This window comes from Alosa sapidissima, chromosome 15 (assembly GCF_018492685.1).
Source record: "Alosa sapidissima isolate fAloSap1 chromosome 15, fAloSap1.pri, whole genome shotgun sequence".
Classification (NCBI taxonomy): domain Eukaryota; kingdom Metazoa; phylum Chordata; class Actinopteri; order Clupeiformes; family Clupeidae; genus Alosa; species Alosa sapidissima.
The window spans coordinates 5,909,902-5,928,998 of NC_055971.1; the positions used below are offsets into that span (position 1 = coordinate 5,909,902).

Sequence of the window (19,097 nt, forward strand, 5' to 3'; positions counted from 1 at the left end):
TGTGTGTCTCTGCATGGGGCTACATTCAATTGAAGTCAGAGTTGGTCCGTCCAGTCAATGGTCCCGCATTATTATAGCCTGGCTAGCGCCACCACTTCTCAATGAGACGTGGTCTGGGAACCAAACGTTCATTTTCTCGTATTTGAAAAAAATGCCCAGATCCGTTTATTGGGTGCCACGGATGTCTATCAAATGCGTCTGTGCATAGCTCATCATCGTCTTGCTTTCCCCCCTGTTCTGTGATTGGTTCCCTATCTCAGGCGAAAATTTGCTTCATGGTCTCCAGGCTGCCTTAGCAGCGTGAATCAAATCGCGCACAAGGCAGCATGGGAACACCCAGGCTAGCATTATTATGTGCAATACTTAATAACTTATGCGCAATACCCGCAATCTCGCGCTGAAATTAAGGCCCTGGTTTTAAATGCACATCTTTTTTTCACTCTCGGAGGTGGCCTGTGAGCATTTGCTCTGCTGCCAGTTTGTGCCAATATCGTCCAAAATGGTTGATTGCATTGCATTCTCCACATTTTTAGCTACATTTTCATGTACCACATCAGCACTTTTGTTAAGTGAATCTTTTGTAAATTGCTTTACAATTAGCATTGGGCCCTCGTTGGCAGCCTTCTTTATCACCCGGCTCGCCTCAGCTGGCAGCCATTCACTCCTTCCTCTGAATGTTCTTTTAAAATGTGCATTTTTTTCTCTATCATTCTGGGAGGTAGTCATCCGAAAATTTGCACTGCTGCTGGCTTGTGCCACCATGTCGCCCAAAATGCTTAATTGCATTGCATTCTCCACATTTTTAGCTAAATTTTCATGTACCACAGCAGCATTTCAGTTCAGTGAATCTTTTGTAAATTTCTTTACAATTAGCGTCGGTTCCCGGTAGAATTCTCAATATTTTTGGCCTCTATGTGTCCAGTTACATAAAGCGCTTTCAGATATAACCTCCGGAGTATATGCGGAGGTTTGTCAAACGGAGGTCCTACCCTTCGGATGATTCAGATATGATGCTAACCTGCGGACCTTATACGTACGTATGTGTGAACGACATACACGCACATTACAGAATCTCCGTGTGGTTGTCGAGTGAGGGGTGGGGGCTTGTAGAGTTCACAAGATGCGAGATATGATGCAGAATATATGCGGCCGCTGCCTGTCACAGCTGCTTTTTGTTTACGAAGTGTAGCCTATGCATTATGTAGGCTAAAGAAGACAAATCTATTGTGCGTAGGCTAGTCACGTAAGTGCGCACTTGAAATTGACCTACACTATTTGTATGTGTGCTTCGAATAAACACATTTATCTGTTTTCAACGTTGTACCAGAATCTGGTTTGCGTTGGAGAGAGAGAGCATGCACAAACTTTATGGTAGGCTACCAGCCAATTCAGTAGGCTAACTCAAGACTTCAAGGCCATCATACAACGTTTTTAAGCAACAAACAAAATACTAACATAACAGTGAAGTTGTTCGTTTTTTCATGGTTTATTTTTTTCCAAAAGCATCCTCTCCCCATGTGTCTATTGCATTTAGGACACGTAAGGAGCTTGGAACAAAGTTGGGTTTTCTTCGTTTTAATTTTCTCTAGGCATATATGCTCAACAAATATCAGCTAGCTCAGCAGGCCATGAGAAGGCTATCAATGAACAGAAAACCGTGTTGGCCAACAATTTATTAAATACTCCTGTTATTGTCGTCAACGACGTCGCTGTAGGTTACTGCTTATCAGTCTTTTGAATTCGTTCGGCCTTGCCATGCAGTTGTAGGCTACAACGTGCCATTCCCTTCATGTGTTCTATCAAAATGTTGTATGCCCTCATGAACAGTAGCTCTGTGATGTCTGCATCTTTCCAGGTCGGAGATTTTCTGGACAGCACTATGCCACTCCATCATAACACTGGCATTTAAGTCAGACCTAACCACATGGACGCATGAAAGAAACGTCACCAACACGCCCTCTCACTAGGTGTGAATTTTAACCGCATGTTCTACGCCTCGTTCAGACACAGCACATTTACATAATGTCCGGAGGAAATACTAGGGGGGGGGGAGTAGTAGAACAACCGGCTAAATTCGGACTTCCATATGACCGGTTATGTCGTTCAGATATACGGCCCCACCGTTTAACATCGGCAGAACCTCCGGTCTTACACGTATGTCTGAAAGCGCTTATAGTCTGTCTGTTCTTGGTCTTAGATTTTGTGAAATTTCTAAATATCACCTGCTTGCTGCAGCTTCGGTCTGCACGTCCTTTTAAAACCGCATCTTTTTCTCTCTTGTGAGCATTTAATCTGCTGCCGGCTTGTCTCTCCACATCGCCCATAATGCTTGATTCTTGCATTGCATTCTCCACATTTTTAGCTACATTTTGCTGTACCACATCAACATTTTCTTTCAGTGAATCTTTTGTAGCCTAAATTGCTTAACAATTACCTTCTGGCCCTCCTCTTGGCTGCCTCCACTCCTTTGTCTTCGTTAACATAAATCTTTTTGGGCTCAATAGTCCAGTTACATAGTCTCTGTCTGTTTTTGGTTTTGGATTTTGTGAAATACGACTTACAGTATAGTCAGGTGCTTGGGAAGACAGCAGCAAGGTCTCTGTAGCGGGTAATTTAGTCCCAATTCCTCATATTATCTGCTCTTTTATTCTTAAAGGTGCCACGTGTAAGAATTGAGGTAAAAATATCCAAAAAATGAGCTACACGCATCAAAAGAATGAGAAGAAATAAGGGTGATGATGTCATTAAAAAATTAACAAGGTATAGTGCTGCAGAGATATCAACCTGAATTAGCATGCCACAGCCCGACAGGTGTCATAATACCAGTTTCAGCCATGGGAGGCAGTATGCAGGCAACATAAATGCCAGCCAAACTGCAATACACGTTTCACAGTTGGTACTCCAGGAGGTATACCTCATCTTATATGGAATGTGGAGTATGAATTGATTTTTTGGCGGACATTACACATGGCACCTTCAGAGTTCTGTCATGTGTTGTATCCATCCATTTAATTGGAACTGAAAATGTAAAAAAAAGTATTTAGACAGATAATTTTTGGAGATAAATCAGTTTGTTTTGCAGCATTAGAATACACATGGCTTTATTCATAATTCAAATTACATGGAACTTTTAGCATTTATTTAGTGTCATTAACACTATCTCAAGGCACTAAGTTTGCTCACAGTGCAGAATCCACAAAGGGCCCTGACCCATTGGCTTTGCTCTCCACAGGCCCCACTCCAGGCTGTGGTGCTCTCCAGGTCAGGCCCAGACTCACATCTTTCTCATGCATGCTGTGGATATGTATTGTGTACTACAACATAAAAAATAAAATTGCCTTTTCATATCTCTGTGCCCAGAACTAATCATGCTGCTGTATTTGAAAAGCACAGATTGTAGCAGGCATTTTCTATGAATTGTAGTGGCATGACTAATAATGTGATTATTTTAAACTTTCTATTGCACAGAATTGTACTGTGAAATAAATAAGTGAGCTCTTTTTATTTGTCTGAAATTATTTGGATTTGCTTGCGAAGTTACAATTCATTCAATGCGTAATAATGCCTTAAGAAATGTCAAATATTTTTGTAGTCTCAAATACCCATCCATGTCTCCAACCTTGGGCTGAATTAGGGCCCTATCTTACAACCGGCGCATCGTGGTGCCAGGCGCGACTGAAATCTTGTTCCTAGCTTACACCCAACACAGTGATCATTACTCTGCCACAGTGGTGGCGCCAGTATTTTTTGCTGTAGCTAAGCTGTTACTGTATTGCATTCAGGTGTTGCTGGTCATTTTCAAATGAACCAAATCTTTTATTTTCAAAGATTTGGGGGGGGGGGGGGGGATGTTGCACAGAGGGTTGCACAGATTCAGTTCAGTTCGTGCAGACGTGTAAAAATCACACATCGATGACGGTGTGTCAACCCCTTACAGAAAAGTAAAGTAATTGTTTAGTATTTTGTATTATAATCTTATAGGCCTAGTATGACTAGCCTAGTTATTTCGTAAGGGACTGTTGCTCCCAGTAACATTGTTGAAGGCCTATGTTCAATACTCCAATTCTCCCTGAGAAAAAAAAGTCCCTGCACTACTGTAGCTTCCAATAAGTGAAAGAATTTAAAGCACTAGGCTACTGCTTGTTTAATAAATCAGTAAATGGAGCAGGACCTAAATACCCATCAGACATGCTTCAGCAGTACACACCTTCTAGACCTCTCAGGTCTCAGGACAAAAACCTGTTTGTAAAACCTGTTGTTAGAACTAAACATGGTGAAGCAGCTTTTAGCTGCTATGTGGTTAAGCTCTGGAACAAACTTTTGGATGACATCAAAAAGGCCCAACTGTAGCCAGTTTTAAATCTAGACTTAAGACCAAACTGTTCTGAGATGCCTTCTACTAACTACACTGAGTTACAAATTCTGAATCTGTTTTAATTATTCTACCTTGTCTTTTATGTTGTCTTTTTAATTATTCTTCATTTTTAAATGATTTTATCTTGTGGGCAGTATTTTGGGCACCAGCGCATGGCGTAAAACTCGTTTTTCACCCACGGAAAGTTTAATTTGGTATTTTGCATGTTTATTTTTTAAACATTGCGCCCAGGGGTGTGGCAATTAACAACCTAGGGAGGGGCCTGGCACGTTGTCTAAAAATCGCTATCATACACCACCTAAACCTGGTCAGAAGTCAATGGCGAATTGTTCATATGCTATTTTAAGAGCGCATGTCTACAGTCATATTGGCAGGTGCACGCACCATCCTTCTATCATTTATGAACGCACACCAGCGCATGTCCATGCAAAGCATTACAAATTGCACGATTACAATGGGAAACATAATTAGAATAAAGATATTACGAAATACTGTACATGTCATGATGAGTAGTTATTCACCATCATTTGCAAATTGGTAATGACGGTTAAAAGTGATTAGGGGAGAGGCGAGAGACACGTATGAAGCACAGCTGAAGACACACTGTCACGAGATATAAGCAACTCCTCTGCAGGATAAATGTTGTTTTATTCAGTCATTTGAGCAACATTAGGGTAAGTGTTGCTTTTTCCAGCCTATGTTTTCGGTGGTAACCCATTGTCAGTCAATAGTGAAAATTACCAAATTTCCCTCACGGGATCAAAAAAGTATATATCCTTATATACTATATAGTGAAAGTAACTGCATATAACTGTCTTGTCGTTGACTGACTCCTTGGTAGGGTTGGGTATCGTTTGGGTTTTATCCGATACCGGTGCTAAATCAATACTTTTAAAACGGTGCCGGTGCCGAAATGGTGCCTGAACCAGTACTTTGTTTTTAAAATGTTTTAAATTAAAATGGTCTAAAGCATGAATTGCTTTTTTTGATAAGACAAATTTGAAGATGAAATTGAACTGTTATATTCAATTTACTATCAATATCTCATTGCTCCTACGAATAATACATTTAAATGTTAAAACGGCTTGCCATGCATGCACACACAATGGTGAGCTCTGCTTTCAAGTTTACCCAGTGTAGGCAGTTTGCCATAATGTATGTTAAAACCACTTGCCATAAAACTGCCAGGTCATGGACAATGGCATTTACAAGCAAACTAATCTAACAAGGACTCTATTTTCCAGTTAATTCAGTGTGTTCCCAAATGCTTCAAGAAATGTCAAAACACGCAGTAGTTTTGAACATGTTAGGCTACCTGTCGGTGTTGAAGTGTTTAGATTCCCAGCGCTAGTATTTTAACAGCAACTATGGCTATTCGCTAACACCAGTCAGCTGAGTTTAATTAGGATAACGTATGGAGATGGTTTCGTAGCCTCTTTGACAGCTCAGTGACAGGTATGTAACCTACATATTTATGTTTTTGCCAGCTAACTTTTAACATGATCTTCATATTCGTTGTGATGCTATATGGGCCTCATGCACATGCAAGATTAATATCATGCCATTATGTTGTTTAACACACTGTGAAATAAATTTTTCACCTTACAACTTTGCTGATAACATTTCAAATAAATGTCAGTTAGCGCATTAGCAAGGATATTGTGTAATGTATAGGCTAGCCTACTGTTGATGTTGTTCTACTACTCCACTTGCACACTTGTACACTTTACAACTTGTTGTTGTTGTCCTGAAAACACAACACTTCTGCTGCTCTTACATAACTTGCACCACTATGCCACTTTCTTTCTTACTTAGGTCAAACAGAACTACCCAAGCCTTTTATTGGCCTGACTTTGCACTAGTATTTTATTGACTGTCTATGCACAATTTCAACCAAAATTTTGCTGCTCTTATTTTTTCATTATTATATGTGCCCTCTTATTTACTTATTTACTTACTTTTTTGTTTACTTGAATGTTGTGTTTGTCTGTGGACTTAAATTGGTAAAATATGTCTTGTCTTCACCGTGGGATAGTGAGAAACGTAATTTCGATCTCTTTGTATGTCTGGAACATGTGAAGAAATTGACAATAAAGCTGACTTTGACTTTGACTTTGACTTATAGTGAGATTTAACCGTAGTAATGCCCTTCCACGACTGTTGGCTTATTGTTTGGAATACAACAACATCCCATGTTCTTGCATAGATATATTTTGGTTTGTTTTCTTTGTGTTTCGGGAGTATTTCAACCACAATTGCATGCTTATCTCCTCAGTGTATGAAGCACAGCAGCGGTTGCTATAGCAACCATAGACTCTGAACAGGACGGCAGATAGCACTTAGGCAAAGTCTTTGGCAAGATCTGAATGTAAACAGATAATACCGTTCAAGTTTTTTTTAAATTTCCTATTTCTTTCAATTCTTTAACTTAAGACATGTAAGTAAGTTTATTCGCTGGGCAACGTACAAACTGACGAGTTACATTAGCCCTAGCACTATGAGCTACGATAAACGTTAGCTAGAATAGCTAGCTTCTAAGTGTGGCAGCTAGTTATTATTTCATGTTCTGATATGACATTCTTAACGTTTTGACTATGTTACAACTGATAAAAGCAAGACAAATAAAGTAACCAAATCGCTTTGCAATATTTTAGTCCAGAAATACTTATGGGTGTTCATTTACCATAATGTTAATTACAGTAGCCTAACGTAACGTTATCTCCCCTTGCTGTTACCACCAGTTTTAATAACTTTACATTTGCGATCATGACCCATTTCATCTAACAACACCACTGGCATCTTCTTTGACTATCAGACCCCAAACAGCAATACATTGAACTACAAAGATGTTATAGTAATGGTGTTCAGTTCATCATAATCTTTATGACATAATGTAATTTGCCGTCCGTCTCCCATCTTTTTGCCGTCCAGCATGGAGCCGTCACGTGACTTAAGTCACGTGTCTGCAAGGGGTGAATAGGTTGATCATGTACTGATGTCATATACTGATCTTTCTTACATTAAATAATTTTAATTCATATTGTTTACTCTTTTATCCTCTCTACTTGTTCCTTATGGCCTCCTCATCGCTAATTTCGGGCTCACCATCATCAGGGATTGGCTGATCTACTGCTCAGAGGCTACAATTTTTACTGCATAGCCACACAGATCAAGCTTGGGTTTTGTTATCAATATTTGCATAATATTCGCAAAGTCTATGAATTGCAATGTTGATACAAAAAGGCTAACATTTTAATTAATTTAAAAAGTTGCTTGCAAATAGGTTGACAACGCTAACGTCCAATATTACCCAATAATTATGTTGCTAATCATTGCTATCTCTCTTACCAGTTGCCAGTGTCTAATAGCCAACTAAGTATCTAGTAATTAGGGCCCGAGCACCGACGGACCGAGAGGTGCGAAGCCCTATTGTTTTTGAAAGGATTATTATTATTATTATTATTATTTGTTAACCTTTTTGCTATTTTTGAGGTGGTTAACATGGATGAAAAGTCTTGGAATTTGGCACACACATCTGGTATCACAATGGCTACACAGGCATAAAGGCTTGGCCCCGGGCGTGGCCCAGGGACTCAGTAGCGCCAGAGACTTTCTAATGTGGAGACACAGGACTCAAAAAATACTCCATAGAAATGCATGGGGCTAGTTTGTCACGCCAATATGGCCGTTGTCTACACATATCCCACCCCTTCCTCGGCAAAACGTCGACATGTGAATACATTGAGCCAATCATGTGGTGTGATGTGAAGACATCGTGCCAATCATGTGTTGTGATCTCGCCGCTGGAGCAAGATTGGTGTCGTGAAGCCTTGCGCACACGCAGTTCGACCCAAAGACTGTGCCCGATGAGTGCCCATAAAACGTTGGTATAGCCTATGGCCGCCGAGTGGAGGGACTTGCCTAAAAGGACTTTGGTAGCGCCCCCTTATTGATTCAGTGATTGCCACATACTTTCAGCTAGACACACCAAATTTGGTAGGTGTGTGTATCTCCCCAAGATGAACAACTTTCGTATGTACAATGTATTAGCCACGCCCAACAGGAAGTGAGGTATTTGGGATTTTGTGCGGACTAAAGTGTGATGAATTGTGATGCCAAAAGAGGTGCTTCCCATTGGTAAAAACGCATGAAATTTGGCACACACATCAAGAGGTACCGTGAATACACAGGGGAAAAGCCTTGGCACGTTTCCTTTGACGTTTCCTTTGACATTTTCCTTATCTAGCCTAAAGCAAGCGCACACATCAACAATAATAATTAAAGTGTTCTTGTTGACTGAAATGGAGGGAAATCAGTAATTTTGTTTGATATTGACATGGCAACGAACCGCGAATGTAACAATATTGTGCAGGCTACGGTTACGGAGTCAAGTGAGGTGGAAAGTTATATAAATTACTCAGATAGACCTGCAATATTACATTTTGAAAATGAACGAATTAAAATAAAATACATTTTAATTAAATACTCATGAATTATTTCCAAAAGCTGAGCCGCATCAGAGGGATCAAAGAGCCGCATGCGGCTCCGGAGCCGCAGGTTGCCGACCCCTGTCCTAGACGGTTGATCCGATTCATGTGAAAGTTGGTATACATGATGCCAATATGCTTCTGATTCTAAATTGTGAAGCTTTTTTGATCTGTTGTAATTTGAAGAAATGGCGAAACTATGAATTTTAATACCCTTCCACATAAACAATAAATGTGTCTTAATTCACCATGCATAGCTTGAAATGTTTTCACAGGTTATTGAATACCATGGTAATGACAATATTCACAAGCCCATAATCCATATTTGGCATAGCGCCACACACTGGCAACAAAAAGAATGACAAGAACACTGATGTTAGCATAGCACCACCATCTGGGCAAGCAGGAAGTGTGTCAGAAATGTTCTATGCTTTGAATGAATGGTCTGAAACTTCTCAGGTTAATAAATATTATGATTAAGATGACATCCAGCCACCCAATGGGCCTGCCTGGCATAGTGCCCCCACCTGGCCAAGCAAGAAAATGTGCCAGAAAATAACATGCAACAACAAATAGCATACGCATCAAATATGAACATTTCACAAATGCACCGCATCAGCGCTTTGTGGAATTCCGAAATGTGACGGGTTGCAGACCGGAGGTGCTCAGGCCCGCCATTGCCGCTTGCGGCTATGTTTTCATATTGATTTTTAAACTATTAGGCTACACTTCTCTTTAATGTCATTACATTAGTGGTGTGTACAAGTCTAATTGACTGCCTGCCACTTTAAGGACGTGAGAGTAGCCTAATTACATTTCTGAGTGGATTGTAGGCTTGCACAGGCTCGGGGTGGGTAATCAGGAGAATCGGGAGAATTCCCGGTGGGCCGCTTCACTTTTGGGCAGGTCAAGGAAAAACATATTGACAGAAGTGTAGCCTAATAGTTTAAAAATCAATATGAAATTACTAGATACTTAGTTGACTATTAGTTATTATGCAGGTCACAGAATATTAATTATTAAAAAGATACAAACTTAATATGAATTACAAAATATATGAATGTATTGAAACATATGACATGATACCATCTCTTTAGGGGGTGGCTGTCTTATTTGGACAGTTCTACAAAGGGTTATCCTGCTTTGTGAATTACCCTAGTCAAAGCATTTACACAAATAAAGTAGGCCTACTTTTCTGTAATCCTTACTATTTATCTTTACTTAACCTTTTTAATAAGCATATCAAGATAATCTGTGTAATTTTGGTCTTATTAACCTTAAAAAAAAAAAATTGCAATTTGCAATTTTCACTTTCTCCTGCAATTTCTTCGCAACAAACGGCCAAAAACACAGCAACTTCCATCACTATTTTTTAGAAAAGTTATCGTGAAATCAGGCATTTTAGGTCGCAACAATCTCAAAAAATCCTCGCGAAATCCTGGAGGGACTGCTTATTACGCTCTGAAGAAACTAGCTCTGCATAAAACATAGGCGCATCGAGAATCGACTAATTTTAGCGACAAACTTTTTTTTGGTAGCTTAGCATGACTCGTTCTTTTTTATGAACTAAAGATTGTCTAGATGCCAGACTGCGTAGCGGAAATCATTTTCTAAAATACTTTTCGTGGATCACCTTGCAGCCTAGTTACTACACGCTATGACATTTAATTGCTAATGCAATCAACAGTCTAGCTCAATGAATGTAACTTTGCTCCGAAACGAAAGTTTAAACTATAACTTTAAGGCAAGGCAAGGCAGGTTTATTTATAAAGCACATTTCATACACAGGGGTAATTCAATGTGCTTTACATAAACAAAGCAAAGAGTAATAATACATAAAAGCATGAAAGGGCAATAGTTAAGTACATAAAATAGAATAATTAGAACAGTGGTTCTCAAAGTGAGGTCCGGGGACCCCTTGTGGTCCGCAACCCATAGCCAGGGGGTCCACAACATAATTTGCTTGAAATTATAAAGTTGAGTTTTATCATTTTAAAACAGATGATGTCTACAGATGATGCCCGTTTTCACCCATAAAACAAGCAAAGTGTCTATTTGCTCCTACCCACATTTAACTTCACTTATTGTAGGTCATGAAGAACCATTCCTACTACTGCTTAGCTTGGCTTATTTGTTAGCCAGCTAGCTGATGTGTAGAAATGTTTGAGTCAGTCCATGTTGTCAAGTGACAGATAAACCAAAACTGACAAAAGACGAATCTGCCAAAAAACATGGGATAGTGGACCTGGCCACAACTGCAGAGAATACAAATGGCATGCTTAATTCAGGCATGAAAACGGGTCAGGGGTGAAAAAGGTGAGAAGGGCGCGCGAAGAGGGAAATGACCGTTTCATAGCAAAACAAGCGCGAGTGACATTGTTGCCAATAGTGCATAGCTTCCATGGAGTATGAAGTTGCCTGTTTTCTTTATAAAGAAAACAAACCACAAAATGACTAATTTTTACAAAAAAAAAAACTTTATTTCTTCTTTTTGGCTTGGGCCTAAGTGTGACGGGGCCCACTTGCGCTGTTTGGCAACATGCCCAGCCTGGCCCTCCTCTCCTCCTCAGTAATCTACATGAGTTTTCTTTCTTTCTTTCTTTTTTTATTTCTTTGTGCCTGAAGTTCTGAAGATTTCATAGGCCTAATGGACACTTCAGAGTAGACTATTAGAATAAGTCTGAATAAGATAAGTCTGAATATTTGTTGGACCAAACCAGGTAATAAATAAACTGGGTAGGGTAGACTAGGCTTTAATTTGTAAAATTGGTTTGAAATGTTTTAACCTGCAGCCTATAGGCTACTTACAGATTGTGGCATTGTGCTAGTGTGTTTAACCAACCAATAAGGTTGTGTGAACAGTGTTCACATTACATGTTAAACCCTGTAGACACAGACTAGGCCTACTGATCAGGCCACTGAACGTTTCTTAAAAGACAGCATTACCCTGTCAAACACTGCTTTTGTTCGACAAAACGCACCAGCCCAGTTTAGGAGCATTTAATTCAACTATTTAGTTATTCACATTAGCCTTTGCTATACTGATAAAGTATGCTTCACCTTTTGTCAATCTAGATGGCTCAAACTGCACGTATTCTTCATCAAATGAACTCGTTATGTCTATATTTCTGTCCAGTATCGCTAACTGTAACAGCCTGCTACGTTGCTACACCAATCTCAACGTCTTTTTCTGACAGAAGTTGAAAGTTTCAACTAGCCCACCTGTGACATCAATCAGCATCTCTCCTCGCCGGGTTCACATTCCAGCTGACATTTCTGACGCATATATCTGTAGTCACACAAACAGGGAGGCTATTCCAGCGCAAGGTTAACATTCCAGTTTTCTTCAAGTGTAACAATGATTAGACATAGGCCTATATCATGTGGACAAAACATAGAACATATTAACCTCCATTGCTCAGCCAAATACTTTCCTGTTAGGTCCATATCACGGAGTTACAGACGATAAATGCGATGGTCAAAAGTAAACTTCATTAGCGGTTTATTTATTGCAGGTGAGACATGGAAAAGCAGTTTTAGAAAAATTAGTTTTGCCATATATGGAGAGTGACGGCCTGTGGGTCATGAAGGGCAGTTATTTGGATGTGCGGTGGCCTTACGTAAAACAGACTGAAATAACATTTTGTATAGAAACATTATATCATTGGATACATGTATTATTCTAGCTATATAAATGGCATAGTGCATGGTATTCCATAACAGCGAGATACAGCGCTTCACGATGACGGCAATGAGTATAGCCTACCTAGTTAACAGACAAGACGCAATCTATCTGAATATCTGCAATCTATCTGAAATAACACCTATTTGAAGCCTATTATTCATGTCACATATTGTGTGTTAGTGTAGGCTACTGTATGTAACCTGCGTTGTGTTGAACCTGCGCGATTCAGCCCTGCACACGCCCGGACTCGAACCCGCGAACAGCAGCACCTCGGATCGGGAGGCGAGCGCGCTAACAATTGTGCCAATAGCCCAGGCTACTGGCTCGCATGCCAGCAGCACTCTTGAGGCGTCGGGGAGTGAGGTTTACCAACGTTCCACAAGCACAGCTAAGCTAGCTGGCATCCGTTACAGCTACATAGCTTAAACTGTAGGCTATGTTTAAACTGTATTTCGAGTTTAATGTCGGCATGTCGACTTTAAAGTCGACACGTTGAGATTAAAGTAGATATATGATATTTCTTTATTCTCGAAATGTCGAGTTTATGTCATGACATTTCAACTTTATTCTCGAAATGTTGAGTTTAATGTCGACATGTCGACTTTAAAGTCAACATGTCGAGTTTAATCTCGCCATGGCAAATTTTTTTTTTTTTCTTCATGCATAGGGCTGCATTCACATAATCGTTGCTGGATCAGACAAGTTTTTAACAGGGCTCTTGTCTCACAACGCATCAAGATGCGTTCGCGTCTGAGCGTGATTTGTAAACTCAGTTGTAACCCCATACCCCCCACCCCACCCCCCCCACAATATTTTCTCATCGGATCTGCGCGAACCACGTAGGTCCCCTATTTTGGATTCAAAACGGCGAATTTCGCCGAAAGGTGAGGAGTTTTCATGCCTGTTAATTGTTACGGTTATGAGGGGGGTCCTCGAAAAATTTTCTCCCCCAAAAGGGGTCCTTGGAACAAAAAACATTGAGAACCCCTGAATTAGAAGATATATAAGATACAATGTAGAATAATTAAATAACAGAGTGCTAGGGCTGGGCAATATACAGAATATACTCGATATATCGCAGTTTGCTGTACGATGCGATACATAAAAGTGTTATATCGCTAATATTGAGTATTTCACGTCATCATTCTTTTAAGCGGCAACACTTACTTTGTCATTTTGTGTCCCTATCTCTCTTAACCTCTCCCCCTCCCTCTCAGTAACAATGTGAACAACGCACATCACACACTCACCAACCAATCCTGAACAATCTATTCAGATGAGTGTGTGACGTCTAGGTGTAGGCGAGAAGTAGTGAACTCAACTTTCTGTTCATCATAGTGCTGTTCAACAATGAGCTAGGTTAATAGATGAAAGCAGTTCTGATTTGGTTACACGAAAGGAAATAGCTAAGCAAATTAAACTTACAACAATATCTGTGCATTAGGCAGAAGGAGTAGGCTACTTATGTCTATGTGCATATCTGACTGTTTCAAAACGACAGCACAAATCTCACTCTCCACACATGCTTTTCTCTTGCTAAATGTTCGTCTAAGCTTCCCTCCAGATTGATTTTTAAATTAATCTTATGAGATCTGTGCATTGAGGCAGATTAGGCTACCGTCTATGAGTGCATCTGACTGTCTCAAAACGAAAATGCAAGCGTGTCTTATTTATCAACCAACAACCGAACGACTCAGACTGAACGACTAATTAAGAAAGCACGCACCACAACGTACCTTACCTTCTATCCGATGTAAGCCATCATCATTCATATGGAGATATCAGTGACAAAAATACATTTAAAATAAAATAAATTTAATTGTAAAGTTGCTCTACTAGTGCAACTAAATTTATTTGTAAAGTTAACTAAAGCCACAAAGCCATGCAAAAAGAGAAGTGAGTTAACAGTTTATCCTGGAGAGTGGATAGGCAGAGGGGCCTTTCGAAGAAGGCAGGGAAAGAAGAGAGAATGATAAAGCTATAACAGGCCGTGATGAATGCTCTGCAAAGATAAAGCTAAGATAAATGTACCTTATTTAAGTGTGTTGAAATTTTTGCATGCACACTTTTCCCTATGAAAAAATTTAGTAGGCCTACGCTACTGGCAATAATTCAAAACTAATTTCACCCCTGCTTTTACATGCAATTTTAAAATAGCAACCACCTGTGAATAACCAAGAATGTTTTAATGTGGATATAATTTGCAGGGATTGGACTGGTATTATCCTAGCCTACTGCATCATACTGGCATGATTTAAAATATCACAGGGTAAAAGTGAGAATTCATAAACTCCTTTTGAGAAAATGGCAAAATATTGAGATATATATCGTTTATCGTGAAATAGACTAAACATATTGCAATATTATTTTTTAACCATATCGCCCAGCCCTACAGAGTGCATAACAACTTCCGATTATTGGAACACAGCCAACAACTTAACCTTATGCTTCATTACACCTCCAATTAGGCTGTTGCATTAAATGTAGCTATAGACCAGCTAAACCATGTATTCCTAATGTTGAAAATACCTTTCACCTCTGAAGGTGCAGTCAGCGATCATACACGATTTCAGTCTTTTTTTTATCACATCTATCAATCATCTTCATCTTTGTCTGGTTTTCATTTTAGTTTACTGCATAAGGCCAAAGATTTATAGGTCCATTTTGGATGAATAATTTCACTGAGTTTTTATCAGGGAGTGTAAACTCATTGGACAAAATTGGAGACAAAGGCAAAGGAAAGACCTGACTGGCCTACTTCAATAATTTCATATCCAGTGTAGCACCTCCTTCATATGGGTACCATGTGAATACCAGAGGATTGCACATGCCGCATGGTATAAAAACATGTGTTCCATTTCATCAGATGCAGTCATAATCACTGCACTTTGGAAAATATGTTTTACGGTGGTAATTCAAAAATCTGTACAATCCTATTGCTATGGGTGTTTGCTTCCTCAGTGAAGTTTGGTGAACCTCAGTGCAAACTTAGAGGAAACCCTTTTTACCCTCTTTTACAGAAAGATGGAGACATCATCATTGGAGGCATTTTTTCCTTCCATAGTAACTATAAAAATAATAAATATTCATATACAGAGGCTCCACCTCCACTACAATGCACCAGGTCTGCTGGTATTATATTGTATTGTTCTATTCTGCACTGCACTGTATGTTATGTTGTATTGTATGGTACTGTATACTAGTAGTAGATTATCCAAATGCTCACCATAGTTAATATTTTAATCACTGTCATGGTTATCCAGTCTTAATTACAGATCATTCCAATACGCTCAGACATTATTGTATGCAGTGGAGGAGATCAACAATAGTACAACTTTGCTGCCTGGAGTGTCATTAGGCTATAAGATATATGACTCTTGTGGATCTGTGGCTATGGGAGTGAGAGGCGCCATGGCACTAAGCAATGGCAATGACCACACCACACAAGGACCATGTAACAAATCAGCTCAGGTTCTGGCTATCATAGGGGAGACATCCTCCTCACCTTGCATGGCTATTGCAACAAGCATCGGACCCTTTCGCATCCCAATGGTAAGAGATAAATACTTCAATCCATAATCGTGTCTACTTTTGATTTTCCCAAAGTCGAATTAAACCCTTGTGTGTATTTCAGATTAGTCAATATGCCACATGTGCATGCCTGAGTGACAAAAGCAAATATCCATCATTTCTCAGAACCATTCCCAGTGACTACTACCAGAGCAGAGCACTGGCTAAACTGGTGAAACATTTTGGTTGGATGTGGGTTGGTGCCATCAGAACTGATGATGACTATGGAAACAATGGAATGGCTACTTTCCAAGCAGCTGCTGAACAGATGGGTATTTGCCTGGAGTATTCTATACCCTTTTTTAGAAACTATCCACAAGAAAAGGTGCTGCAGCTAGTAGAGCAAGTACGTTTGTCCACCTCACGGATAGTGGTGGCGTTCCTCTCCCATCTGGACCTGGAGGTGTTGGTGCATGTATTTGCGCAACATAACCTCATTGGATATCAGTGGGTCGGCACAGAAGGGTGGATCTCAGATTCTTACATTGCCAGTTTGGACCGTCATCACATCCTAAGTGGGGCCATAGGACTGTCTATCCCCAAAGCACAGGTAACAGGGTTGAAAGAATTCATCTTGGACATACATCCCCTGAAGTCTTCAGGCAATGCCATTTTCACTGAGCTCTGGGAGGCCTTGTTTAATTGTAAATTCAGTCTTCTCAATAAATCTGCTGAGCAAATGTGCACTGGCAAAGAGGATTTGTCTGGAGTCAATAATATTTTTACAGACATGTCTTCGATGGCAATCTTTAATAATGTTTACAAGGCTGTGTATGCTGTGGCTCACACACTGCACGAGGCACTAAATTGCAAGGACACATGTGCTGACACACTGCAACCAGAACCACGTATGGTAGGGAGCGACTTCTCATTGTATACATTATTAAATAACAAGAAAACTTGAAAAATCTCTTTTTGGCAGTTTTTGTTGTATAATAAACATGGATTGCTGGCTTTGTCCCTTGCTATTAGATGTTAGAACAACTGAAAAAAGTAAGATTCAAGACTAAAGAGGGAGAGGTTGTGTTTTTTGATGCAAATGGAGACCCTGCTGCTAAGTATGAGATAATAAATTGGCAGCCAAGACAAGACGGGGAGCTTGGGTTTGTGGCAGTAGGACTTTATGATGCTTCTTTACCTGCCAATAGCCAACTGACAGTGAATGATGATTTCATACTATGGGCTAAAAATTCTACAGAGGTACCAATTACTTCACGTTCAGTCTGATCATAAACTTCAATTTTATTTATGATATATTATTGAAATTGGTTGTCACAGTGATTAACAAAATATTTATAAACATGCATAGTGTTTAAATCTATGCTCTAAGTTGAAATATTTGACATACATTTTAGACTATACCCTAGGTGTAAGAGACTGAAATATCAATGCATCCATGCATTAGTGTGTCTCTATGTCATGTAGGTGCCTGTGTCTGTGTGCAGTGAGAGCTGTCCTCCAGGCACCAGGAAGGCTGTACAGAAAGGCAGGCCTGTCTGCTGCTATGACTGTATACCATGTGGAGAGGGAGAGATCAGCAATGAAACAGGTAATTATGTAACACAGCAATAAACTTATGAAATGCTTCATACATGTGAAAAAATGGAATTTAGAGAACCCATTAAAGCATTACATGAATAAAATGTGTCAGAAACTTGACTGGTTACAATTTGTGGACCTATAAAGAAAAGGATAATAGACATTTTGGAGAGCAGCGGTAGACCTGCACATACCAGTGAGTAGTGAGAGTTCTGTACTGATCTGGAACTGGAAAGTAGATAGCTATAAATACAAAAGGTCATTTATATCCGAGAGGCAATTTATCAGTAATGAAATAGGTGATAATACCGGCAGTCTACCTCTTAGACAATATCATGGATTCATTTGTCATTTGTGGCTTACTTATTTAAACACTGGAACATACTGCATGTTTGAGAAATGTTTTCTCCTATATATTGTTAATATTTGTGCCAAATTAAATGTTTTTGTCTTTTATTTCTAGACTCCATCACCTGTGTTATTTGTAATCAAGAACACTGGTCCAACGGACAAAGGGATAAATGTCTGAGGAAGGCAACTGAGTTTCTGTCGTATGAAGAGATAATGGGGATACTACTCACAGTTATCTCAGTGATTGGAACCTGCTTGACATTTGTAGTAGCCATTATATTTTTTAAGTACAAGCGCACGCCACTTGTGAAAGCAAATAACTCTGAATTGAGCTTTTTGCTTCTGTTTTCACTGATTCTATGTTTCCTTTGCTCTCTTACTTTCATCGGTCGGCCCTCTGAGTGGTCCTGTATGTTGCGTCACACAGCGTTTGGGATCACCTTTGTTCTCTGCATCTCCTGTGTTTTGGGGAAAACAATAGTGGTGTTAATGGCCTTCAGAGCCACTCTTCCAGGCAGTAATGTCATGAAGTGGTTTGGGCCTCTGCAACAGAGACTCAGTGTTCTTGGCTTCACTCTCATACAAGTGCTTATATGTGTCCTGTGGTTAACTATATCCCCTCCATTCCCATACAAGAATATGCATCACTACAAGGATAAGATCATTCTTGAATGTGATGTTGGATCAGCTGTAGGATTCTGGGCCGTATTGGGGTACATTGGACTCCTCGCTGTTTTATGTTTCATACTGGCTTTTCTAGCACGTAGATTGCCTGACAACTTTAATGAGGCCAAATGTATCACATTTAGTATGCTGATATTCTGTGCCGTCTGGATCAGCTTCATACCAGCTTATGTCAGCTCTCCTGGAAAATTTACAGTAGCTGTGGAGATATTTGCTATTTTAGCATCTAGTTTTGGTGTCCTGTTCTGCATTTTCTTACCAAAATGTTATATAATTCTATACAAACCAGATAAAAACACCAAAAAGCACCTCATGGGCAAAATGCCCTCAAAAGCTCTTTGACTAACTGTGAAGTATCAAGCTAACAGACATTATTCATGAATGCTCATTTTTGTGCAGATGTGGT

At 39.7% G+C, this 19,097-nt stretch overlaps 1 protein-coding gene across 1 annotated transcript in view; it reads left to right on the forward strand.

The window, feature by feature from the left end:
- LOC121684541 (extracellular calcium-sensing receptor-like) overlaps window positions 1–19,033 on the forward strand; it is a 30,869-nt gene extending 11,836 nt beyond the window's left edge. Inside the window, exons 2-3 of the mRNA XM_042064602.1 lie at window positions 17,543–17,666; window positions 18,120–19,033. Of these exons, the coding sequence (XP_041920536.1) occupies window positions 17,543–17,666; window positions 18,120–19,033 (1,038 nt within the window). The remainder of the gene's footprint in view (window positions 1–17,542; window positions 17,667–18,119) is intronic.
- Window positions 19,034–19,097: the final 64 nt, after the last annotated feature.